This window comes from Pleuronectes platessa, chromosome 11 (assembly GCF_947347685.1).
Source record: "Pleuronectes platessa chromosome 11, fPlePla1.1, whole genome shotgun sequence".
Taxonomy (NCBI): domain Eukaryota; kingdom Metazoa; phylum Chordata; class Actinopteri; order Pleuronectiformes; family Pleuronectidae; genus Pleuronectes; species Pleuronectes platessa.
Window position 1 is genome coordinate 15804663 of NC_070636.1, and position 12424 is coordinate 15817086.

The 12424-nt window shown below is 43.0% G+C and overlaps 1 protein-coding gene across 1 annotated transcript in view; it reads right to left on the reverse strand.

Annotated features, from left to right (window-relative positions):
• The window catches only part of LOC128451119 (latent-transforming growth factor beta-binding protein 4), a 63073-nt gene that overhangs the window by 34083 nt on the left and 16566 nt on the right, over positions 1-12424 (reverse strand). The window contains exons 6-7 of the mRNA XM_053434892.1: positions 11522-11624; positions 2620-2694 (exon numbers count right to left, since the gene is read on the reverse strand). Coding sequence (XP_053290867.1) covers positions 2620-2694; positions 11522-11624 — 178 coding nt within the window. The remainder of the gene's footprint in view (positions 1-2619; positions 2695-11521; positions 11625-12424) is intronic.

The window sequence follows — 12424 nt, forward strand, 5'->3', positions numbered from 1 at the left end:
GATTTTCCCCAATTCAAATTAATCTGCTCTTGTTTTGTTGTTTCGCTTCCTGGTGGAAAAAGTGAGCTTATAAGGGATTTGAGGCTGATACAAGTCTGCGGACTGAAGCAAACTCCAGCGAATGCCTCAATGTTCCTTTTGTAGTGCAGTTGTTTCTTTTAGATCATTTTATTTCTCTTTGCACTCTTCTATCTCTCGAAGGAGGAACCTGAGCCTCCAGTCTCTGTTCTGACAATGTAAACAAGCCTTTGTCTCTGTTAGCAGAAGAGACCTGTTTGGATGAGTAAGGATGAGGCATATACTGTGAGGAAAGTGAAGCAGACCCCAGATATCATTGCTTCCCTCTGCTGAGTTTCACACTTTAAAGACTGGATCAATAATATAGTTTGGTTTAGTTTTGAGCAGCATGCTATCTGGTCAGAGTTCAGGTCAGCGTTGGGCTCAGCCCTCATCACATGGGGTCTTTAATCCATGGTTCGGTTGATTCCCAGATTAGTGCTATGGTTGATTGGGATTGAAACTGACTCGCATGACAACCTGTCATGAACAGCACTAATCTCAGCATCTATTTTGAGTTCATGGTCGGATGCTCTCATTGACAAATAGTTCTCTCAAGATTGTGTTTTATGGCTAAATGATACATACCAATGACCTCAACACTTCTTAAAAGTTTTCTAACTCGGGTTTATTGGATTTCAGCTGCAACCTCACCCGACCTTACCCGTTTTTTTAAACTCTGGAAAAAAATAGACTCAAATAAACACCTGCATAATTTATGGAGACTCCAAAGGGAAATTGGCCACATCGCTCTCTTTATTATGTATTGGCTGTTATAGTCAAAGGGAGCACCTTGTGACTACTCTGGAAGTCTCAAACCAGACATAAATTATGGGTCCAAAATTCATCCATTTAGAGACTGCCAATAGTGAAGGCACACTCTCAAAATACAGTCGAAGCAGCCATTACTGGGAACAGCAGTTATTCATAAGCAAATTCCTACATTTTGACCCAGAAATGATTCAAGATGATAAATGCCAAATGTCAGTGTTTGTAGCTTTTATGAGGTTTATAAAAAATGTCAAAAGCCTTTCTCCACATGCATCTTAGTGGGCACAGCAGCAAATAGCCAATTCAGCTGACCTAGTTTTGAAGAAAGGAACTTTTGAAGATAAGGAATCATCTCAAAGTGCAGCGTACGACTCTCATGGGGCATCTTATCGTAACGTGGCGAGGACGTCAATGACCACAAGGGTCAGGATACAAAGCCAGAGCTGTTAATTATGCATTTTAAAGGCTATGAGACAAGCACTGCACAGTTCTTTTAAAGTATATTGCAAAAAGCCCAGAAAAAGGAGCTCCCAGTTTGGCGAGCTGGAAGTCATCCTGAAAATAATGACAAAATCCAAGAGTGAGTTTTTGCCTCCTTGGCAGAGGGTGCACGGCCTGAAATTATAATTTTTTTGGGGGGAATGGTGCAGCAGCCCAACAGCACAGAGACTTAAAAGTGCTCCAGTAAATATTGTGGGTAACTGTCAGCTTCGCTTTTTTAGAACTAAAGGAATGAGCAACTGAAAAGGAGGAACATCTTGAAGCAATCATAAAAGAGAGGCTTGAATAATAATAATAATTTGTTGGCTATTGACACACAATTGGAACATAAGTGTGTCCTTGTCCACATGTCTTTTCTTTATTAAAATACGTTTCCCAGATCAATCATTACCTGAAATAATTAACTGGCCAATAATAACACGGATACGAAAACTTGTTGAACTTGCTGAACCAGTGGATGAGGCCTGTTATTGATGTGTTCAGGGCAATGCATTGGAGCACACGCTCCACAGGCTTCAGTAAGCATCGCCCCCTGGATTATGACACCATTAATCAAGTCAGTGGTGGAGCTCAAGTCGACTGTCATTCTGTTTTCCAAAGTGTCAGCATCAGTTGCCTTGGTTACGGATCAAGCATCATGTGTTTTTTCCTGTGTCTCTGAGCCAAGGTTTAGTTGTTCAGGTTGACTAATTCCAATGCGGTATATTTACTAACTTAATGTTCTACAGGGTCTTTAGAGGATTGACACCGTGGGTGCTTATCGCTTCTTGAAGCAGCAGCCAAATGGCATCCTCTGTGATGGTGAGAAGGGAAAGACGACAGGTTTGTTTTTGTATCCAGATGGATGGCTGAGCTGAGCTTTTCTTCTGGTGCCACATTAAGGAGGGCTGAGAAACAAACAGGTCGGCTACTAAAGCTCCCTCAAAAATACTCAGAGAGCCACATTCACCATAATCGCAGCCTACCGTACCATTCCCTACTTATGACCCAGAAGACCAATTAAAACAGCAACTCCAGGCCCTTATTGGCTGCTGAACTCTGACCCTGGACCAAGGCTAAGTGTAGTCTTGACATGGTTCCCATAGGAGCCAGACATGCAGAAAGGGATACTTTTATATGCATCCTAAGGGGTCTGTTTGTGCCTGGAAACATATGGACTATTTTTATCACATCCATGCCATTATATTCGATGTATGTGCATTAAACCACCTATAAAAGTACGCGGTAGGATAAATCATATCATAAAATATCAAACTACATAGAATTTTTTCGTCACATTTTATAGCTTACCTTGACAGTGCGTCTGATTCATCCTCTTAAAACCTTTAGAACATTCCACTTGTCCATTTGCAATCACTGCGTACGCTGCAAAAACAGGAAGAGAAAGTACAACTTTAGACGATCTTAAAGTGCCGTGCCTCTTTGTCACAAAGCATGGCATTCATCGCAGAGAGAGAAAAGAAGGGGGGGGGGGGGCATATAACTTACAGATGTGAGCATCTTGGCAATAGCAGAAATGACCGACCCACAGCTGGGCCTCAAGGGACTCCAAAGTGAGCGCGTGGAAATGGAGCCCCATCAACCACGTTTACAAGACAGCACTGTCATCCAGGAGAATGTAACGATAACACTCAACGTCATTTTAATCATATTACCTACAACTCTCCTCAACCCCCAGGGACACATGAAGGAAGTGCTTATATCGTAAATAAGTTGAGGAAGCCTCCATGACAGCCCTGACCTTTATCACCAACCACAGTGCAAATTCGACCTAAACAAGAGACTAATGCTTAAACGATGAATGATGATTAAGGTATAGCTCACATGTAAGTAGTCTGTGGTTCCGGTGTGTGTACATGACAAGTTCTCAGAGGTACTGCACTAAATGCAAAAGAAAAACATGGTGGGTTTATAAATGCCATACTATCAGTGACAGAGGCCTAAAAACATCATGTCATTACTAATTGGACACCCAGTCAGGACCCTGCATGCTCCATTAAATGTCGAGAGGGGTCAATGTGACGATCATATGGCAGAGGAGGTCCCTGTATGTGTGTCTGTATCAACATGTTGGACAAAGAGGATACAAGGATCTTTATGTTTCCTAACAAAGACAGGGTGATTATTCGCAGCACAGCTTTCTGACACAAACTGACAAGAAGACATTTTGCGTACTATCATGTTCAAAGGAGAATATCCAACTACTGACTTTTCAAGGGGAAAATATGTGTTCGGTTGATGAGGGCTCTGTAAATACCGACATGCTTGTTAAAATGATTGAGCTGTTTCTCTCAGTCAAATCAAGTTACAATCATGAACCAGCTCAAAGCCATGATTGCTGTACGTTGCTTCCTAGTCACGAAAGCCAAGGTCCTGTGGCTCTCATGGCTAGTGGTGGAATTCGTCCTGTTAACATTCATTTTTATTTGCATCATCATCCAGCATGGAGAGAAATCATAATTTCCAGCATTTTCCACTCTTAGAAAACAGGAACAAATGTGATGACAATCTTTGAATTTACACCAAGGCCAGTAAAAATAAGATTTCGAAAAACTTGCTGCCACAACGAAAAGAAGGTTGAACACAGAGGTGAGTGACGCATGCGAGAAACTAGCCTTGCCAGTAAAGATAACACATCTCTTTTACTGGCAGAGTGCTCTGGGAAAGGGGAAAAAGTCGCACTGTGTTTGTGACCAAAACTCCAGCTAACCAGAGTGCTGAGTGAGCGACCTCTCTATAGTCCGTCAATCTGTCATCTTCATGAACCTATGTCACTGGACAGAAAGCAAAAGGGAACCCATACGTAAAAACCCTTCGATGTTTCAGACGCTTATCCATTCAATTTCAAAGTTTGAAAATTGTGAGAATAGTGCCCTGTACAGTTTTGAGGTTCCAAACCCAGTGGCTAGATACACAGACCTCACCACAATTTAACATGTAGAAGCTACCAACACAACAACCGTGTAAACACACAGCTCAGCAATCAGTCATGAGTTTGTGTCATTTTCCCAGGAGTGCCTGGAATGTGTGCCACATGGAGGTTTTCTGGGAACAAGGTCCTGGAGCTGAGTTATGTTTTGGTCCTGCTGTGACCCAGTGGACCAAGTAGGGTCAGTGTACCTGAGGGTTGACAGAGCAGAAGTGGGTCAGAACGAAGGGGGCAATGGGGAAAAGGGGGAAACTGTGTCATGGCGACACCCCTGTTCCCGTCTGCCCACCTCCTCATGTTTCTCCACACCCCTATAATCCCCCATCCAAAAGTTCTGGGTAATGAGATGTTGTGGTTGGGCGGTGGGCACGTCCTCCTGCGGCGATAGGATCAGGGAAAGTCTGGCCTGAATGACAGCAGGACGCACATGCCAAGGGTAGCCCAGTGGGGGTGTTTCAGGAGTCTCAATAAAGCTTATTAGCAAGGAGGAGAGGACCTCGGCATCAGTTACAACTTCAACCTGAATCTGAGACAGTTTCAAAAGTTTCAATACCCTGCTTGTCTTTAAAGGGGACATATTATGCCCATTTTACCACAGTTGATATGGTTCCTTGGGGTCTTAATCAAATGTCTGTTACATATTTTTTTGGTCAAAATACCACAAGGATCATTTAAAACAGCACCCTTTTTACCCAGTCTAAAACAGCCCTCCTCAGATTGACCTGTTTTGAGTGCCTCGCCCCCCTCACCCCCGTTGAGCCTGGCTGCGAGAGCCCCAGCTCCCCCGACGCAGCCCCACAGTGGGAGCAGTGGGAGCAGTGGGAGATTGAGCTGGCGCAGCAGCAGCATCCTTCCACACTTTTGAGTCAACGTTTAGAAGTGTCCCGTTGGTCCCTTGTTTATGTGGCCACTTAAATGTCTGACGGGTAGCAGCAGCAAGCTAACGCTAGTGTTAGCTCGCTCGTTCAAGGCCATGTAGCGAGACACCCTACATGGGCATGGTGTGACTATGACGTTTATTTCGGTCGTAATCCTATTCAACGCACACTAGCGTATCGTTTCTGACATAGAGGAACCACAACAAATCCTGGGAGTTGTTCTTTTCCAGAGTTTTTGGGATGGTAGACATGCCAGATACCCAAATTAACGTGTAGAATCACTACGAAAGTGGAATTTTCATAATATGTCCCCTTTAAAAACGTCTTGCAAATTTCCGTTTGTGTTTCAAAAGTCTTGTGCAGCTTAAAAAAAAAAATTTCACCAATAAGGAAAATTCGCACAATATCTACTCATCACTATGCTGATGGAGTGGTGGGTAAAGTGTTTGAGGGAATTTTAAAATGTTTCGGTAACTATCCCTGTAACCCCTGATCATTTAAAAGCATCACACTGACATTAAACAGTGATGTAAAATTGGTATGTTTCCACATACAAGATGCATTAACAAATATATGTTTATTACTTTGATTGCACATATAATCTATTTAATACTCCATAGGTCTGTAGAATGCCGGCTATCACGAGTCATTTTCACTAGATCTTTATTGTTCCCTTGGGGCAATTTGTTTGCAGTAAAGTTTAAAAACCAGCTGCTGAAACTCAGCATACAGAAGTTGCCAACAGCCCTCATTAAATACTGGCTGCCTCCTAAACGATGAATTTATAAGATACAGATTGTCTTTGCTGCTTGATTGTTTAATTAAATTCTAATTTGGGAGCAAGGCTTGTTAAATCATTTTAGTTGAGGCTTGTGTTGGAATCCTTGGCTACTGCACCGGAAACTGGAAAGAGCATTCACCACAGCGACAACCTGACCGTGAAATATTCATAATTATATAAAAAAAAGCCAAGAATGAAGAATTTAATGATGCATCCATTCTCATGCTCGTTTCTGCAGTCATTTGTGTAGAAAGCATAAGAGTGGCACGGGCAGTGGCTTGCAAGAGTGCGCTCAAGCTGCGCATTATTACTGTCACCCTCGGTTACAAAGACCGTAGACCCAGACTGGTCTGTATCCACTCAGGCTACAGACAAAAACATCCAATTGTTGTCTATCCATTTAGCCCTGTTCTACAAAAGACTTTGTCACCCTTCACTAATTTATTGTCCGTCTCCATTCAAAAGTGTTGTGCATTCCTCTGGCAACTGCTCAGAAATATTTGCTTAAATTCCCTCGATTCAAAATCCTTGAAGCTTCTTGATGCTGTCCCAAACCAAATTAGAATAAATTCCTTAGGACTACTTTAAGCAAGTTAAACTACTTCCAAGGAGGGCATTGCTGTGGGCATAGGAATTAAACAGCAGCTTATGCAAAATTAGGGAGAAAGTAAAGAGAGAGGGATGCAGCGGGCTGAGAATGTAGTTATGCGTATGTTGTTAAATGGGATCCTCAGCTATATAGAAATCTTTAATCGTTAATTTGGTACAATTGCTGTGGACCACCCAGCCTGGGGCCGTTCTTCTAAGATGACTGAGAGGTCTGGTCTATCAATCACGGGGCTCAGAGCCCTTCACCAGCTTCCCCTGGGACCTGTCTGAGAGGCAACCTCAGTGTTGGACTTCTCTCCTTAACTGGCTGGAAAACCTGAGAACATGTGGGAGAAAGGAGAGAGGAGGGATGGATGGATGGATGGCATCCACAGGACGGGAAACGGAGATTGTCTTTCTTTTCCATTCCATTGGGGTCCACTCTCTACAAATACAAGTAATACAAAAGCCAAGTCTCACCTCCGGACCATTTCCAGCAATTTACTTCTTGACATGCCGCCACGGGACAAACTGGTGCCTCACAGAGAAAACCAGGAGCAGACAGAGCTCTTGAATCACCATGGAGGGTTTTTGGTCTGGAGAGTCTTTAACATGGCAATGCCATCTCGTCTTGGCTTTTGAGCCAATGCTTGATTAGAGCAAACGCTTTGGCACACGCAACATTTGCCATTCTGGCACGGTCCATATTGCGTGCCCAGTAAATAATGTGTCTCTGCTCATGAAGTAAAGACTAATCAGAAAGTACACATGGGACTAATATCAACAGTCTCCTCCTGATACAGACATGGACACAAAACCAGTCTACAAGCTACGGGATATTTACGCAATCATTAACAGTTGGAGCTGTACTTCTGTATCGTATTGCTTCGACAAGATCGTGTCACAAGCACATATGCAACACTGCAAAGCAAAGCTTTGATGAAGAGATTATATTATGTTGCTGCAACATTAAATCTTCACTCACAAAATTGTTTTTATTGCTTCCATTCACGAAAGTATGAATCTTACATCTCTGTTTGTAGTTTGATAATTTTGCCTCACGCCCCTCTCCAAGATGCTGATGGCAATGTAACAAGCATCAAACACACATTTAAAACAGATCCACATTCCTCCATAATCTCCAAGTCACTGTGGAGTATTAACCAACTGGGCTGGTTCCAGAAGAAGGCAGTCCACGGTACATTCAAAATAAAAATGTCAACTTAGCTCTGTCCAATTAACAAATGTACAAAAAATTCATATCCATCTGCCTCCAAATAGGAATTAATTCTCATAGTGGTTAGGTCGGCTTCAGCCCTGATTAGCCATACTGCTGCCCAGCTAATAGATTCCATCATTCTAGTTGTGAAGGGATAAAGCAAAGTCAACATCAATGCATCAAATGCTGTCAAAGACATGTGACGTCTTTGTCTAATCACCATGAGAAGCTGCCGTGGAGCCGTTCCAATGCATCTGTTCTTTCGCAGCCTTTTTCTAGAGCAAAGTCACTGCATCTCTGGTTTTTGTTGGTCATTCACAAGTGATCATGTTTGATCAGCGCTAATAAAAAACAATAATTGCAGGCTTTGGCCCCTCGATGGATGTCATAGTAATTGTCTGGGGGAATAGATAGGATATTTGGGAGAGATGAGTTCATGTGGGCAGATCTGCACGTCGTGGATCTCCTCCTGCTTTGCCTCATCTGCCTTTATTGATCTAAACCTCATGAGGAGATCTGTCTCCATTACTGAGAGAAACAGAGAGGGGGTTGGCATATCCGAACAAGTAGACAACTCACATAGAGTTTTGGGTAAAGATAGCACAAGGGCCCTGACATCACGATAACCTTGATGACCCAGGGAGGAGGAGTCAGATGAAGCCAAGGCTCCTGTGGGTGTGGTGGTTCTTTTGGACTCTTGGGACGTCTGATCTGGCTCCCTGGGAAGCCTCCCAGCATCGCAGACGGGGAGAGTCACAGAGAGGGAAGCTGCCCAACAGTGACAGATGGGGAGACTAATGGTTTGTGGAATCCCTTTCGCGGTTAAACACACAATGAACGAGGGAGTCATGCCAACACTACAGTATTGGTCATACTCAAGACACAGCGAACGGACTTCAGAAGGTTGCGTGAACATCGCACTGAGTCATTCTCAGATTGCTAAAAAAAGGGTAAATTGATCTCGTTATGCAGTGGATTCAGTTTCTTCTGTTTGTTTGTTTGTTACATGTGCAAATAAATTTACACAAACTCACACACACACATGCACACACCCACCCACACACACAGAGTTGTGTCACTGGGAACATGCCTGCTGCGGTTCTGCTGCAAAGCTGCCACGTGAGGTTTCTGGTATGACTACGCTATTTTCCTCATAGGCCTATTTACTCAACTAAATGCCTGGACTCTTCAGTGTTAAGCTGAACCAAGAAAAAACTAATGAATGGATTTAGACAGAAACACTAGAGACAGAGAGCTTTTACTTTGAAACAGTGACAGGAAGTGATGCAAAAATGAATGTTCGTGATGTATTCGAGAGATTGAAACCACATTGAAACTGTGGTGAAAAATAATTTTCACTGTCTAATTTGCTCTGAACCATGTGTGGAAAGTGGAGATAATAGACGAGACCCCGACTCACTATAGGAGCATGCATGAGACACACCTCGGGCCCAAAATATAAATAATATCACACACACACACACGCACACACACGCACACAAACACACACACATACACATGCACACACACTCACACGCACACACACACACACCTCCTATATTACTGGTTAGCCTTGACACATGAAGACAGTTCTGACGAGCTCTACATCAGTCTCCACCAGAATCTTACATCAAACTACTTAGATATTCGAACAATGCACAGGGCACATTTTTTTCTCCTCATCATAAGAACCAGAGGGTCTGCGTTGCAGCCTGTTCTGGTTGATCTGGATCTTATTACGAGCCAAGAATCCTCAGCATGTAGTATTTAAAAGCACTGGCTCCTTAAGGCTTCAGCTCCCACTGAAATGGGACTCACTGGTATTCGAGCCCTCATAACATCAGACCTCTTTTTCAAATACAAACACATATGCACACACTAAACACACATACTATACTTTCTTATTGACATAACAGCAACATTAAGTCCTTGTCCCTTTAAAATAATAAATTACATCCTGTTATATAACATCGTCAACCGTCCAGAACTACATACATATTCACAGATTTTACATAAAAACCCAGACAGACTACAACAACGGCAATATATTGCGAGTTTGCATAAATAGATTGAAGGATGAAAATGTACTGACATTAACGGGGAGGCTAAATGGCCCTAGAATAAGAAAATGGATGTAGATATTTGACGTAATTCCAGGAAGCAATGACTTACTAAGAATCCTGTCTGCAACAGAACAACATTAAACTATGGTTTTATTGGCATCCTCTCTAAATGTAATTAAAAAAAATGTAGTCATGTTTGCTCTCAGTCAACAGTGCAATTCCTAACCGGCTCTAAAGTGACCAAAGGTAGCGTTACACCCCCAAAAACAAAGAGGGCTTTCATGACATCATTATCACGCACTCAACAGGAGACACAGGAGACTCCTAAAGCTATATGACTTTTCTTGACACTGCGAGCTGATGGCTATCCCATTCACTGTGAAATAAAATGAAAAGAACCGCTTTGATTTGTCAGAGGCTGCTGTCTCCAGGTTGCGCATAATTCCTGTGAAACACATGAGAAGCACACATGTAGACCAGTCAGGGAGAAAAGCCACTGAAAGATCTGGCCAAGAGTCTAAACTGAGAACAATAACACTTTGGAGGAATTCAAAGCATTTATCTTATAAAAGTCTGTCCAAGACTTCTGGGTCATAGTATATGACTTCATTTTGACTACATTTTTCCTCTCTTTCCTTCTCGATCCTTTCTTCCCTATCTGCGTGTGACCTAGGACCCAGGCCTAGAGTATGCAGCCCCCACCCCCAAAACAACCATAAAAATGAGTGAGCGGGGTATTCGCTCTGTTTCTCCTTCAAAGAAGGGAGCAGAGGAAAACATCTGGGAGCCAAAAGACATCGTGCCGGGGACTTAGGAAGAGCGGTAATCAGGCATGCTGAGGGAGATAGAGACTGGGAGAGAAAAGGCTGGATCGGTATCTGTGATAGATGAGGGAGACACAGAGGGATAATGTCTGCTTCTAATTAAGGTCCAGTCAGAACTTAAACGAGGCACACGCACTCTGACAGCGAGTGTGACATCTGCGGGCAATGGTCGCAATATGAATGTGAGTGCTGGGAAACAACTTAAAGTAAAGTGTCCCTGTGTGCCTCCCCTGAGGACTATGAGAACATAACCATGCCCTTCAAGAGCTGTCAGGCTGAGCTAGACTCTATCCACAGCAAAGGGTGTCAGCTACCACCCTGCCAGCCAGCGTATAACCGCCCTGCTGCTGTTTCTCAAACCTACCGCAGCTTTGGTTGGGCTGCTCATTTCCTCACTCTTTTAAGGCTAGGCTGGCTCATTCTGCCCAGAGGGTGGGTGGCACTCGTGCCAGACTGTCATCTTCATGCTAAATGTGTTTTCATTCACTCTTTGGTTTTGGTTTTATAGAAGCGCAAACTGCTTAATTTTTACTACTGGTTTCGCGGGTAGGTCATGCAGGCTCCTGAAAGTAGATCAGGGCTCTAATGATGGCTCCTGTGTGCTAATCAGCAGCAGCAGGCGCCTGTATCGTTTCCGCCTGTGATGAATGCTTAAAACACCCAACAAATGTAGATCTGCTGTTTGGGAATAAAACAAGCATCACTGACAAAACACCATATTGTACACCACAATGAAAGCAGAGCCCAGCCCGTCTGGCTGTTTTGAACGATATAAAGACACAGAGAGATCAACAGACCGAGTGCACAACAGAAGAAAATTATAACCGAATAACCAAAAAGAGTGGATTTATTGGATAAAGTAGGAATAAACAATTGTTCAGATCTGATGGCTTTAGTCAGTTGGGCTTACCTGGTTTGGTTGGACACTTCTGGCACTTGTTGAGACCCCAAGAGGCACCGACACTTCCACAGCAATCATCCTGTTTGGTTAGGCCTGGCAGCGGCTTGCCACACTACAACAACAATGGACATCTGTGTTAAATCTAAAAAACAAGTTTTGAGAAAGAATGTTGCATGTTTGTGCATGCTTGGTTGTGCGCAATTGTGTGTGTGTGTCTGTATACGTAGGAATTTAATTTTGTAAGTGTGTTTGTGGCTCAGTGTGCGTGTAAACCTATTTGCGAGGACAGACTGAACCACACACATCTGAGACTGGTTACATGGAGGAGGACATAAACACTTAGCCTCAGGCAGAACTATGAAGCTCCTGGCATGCATCATTAAGGCTTTTGGCTAATTATGACGAGAGATTCCTATCAGGCTTTACTTACTGGATTTTTGGCAAAACAGAAAAATCTGAAATTAAAGAAGCAACCAAGAGGACATTCTTATAAAAAAAACGAATAATGATTTTGTATCTTTTGCTATTGGGGTTAAAAAAAACTGTACAACCGCAAGGTATAATTTCAGTTAAGGAAAAATGAACTTGTTCAAGGAGAAATCCTGGCAAAAACATCTCTGCGGATTTTTTTGTTGTTTTAGCAGCTTTACAGTCAATCATAATTCCTTATCAAGGCCAAGCATACAGATGCCGTATCAAAGCTAGGGTTGGTAATCCTGTAAAGCTAGCAAGAGCAGGATAAACTTTGAAAATTAGCAACCACTACATCTTAACCCCTCCCATCGACCCTTTCGTCAAAGCTACAACCCCAAAAAAGTATGACCTTGCACTGCCTGTCAACAGCTACAAGTCGATTTTTTCCGTGACTTCCACGCTATCTTCTGGCTACCGTCTTAGGTTCATCTGTGTTTG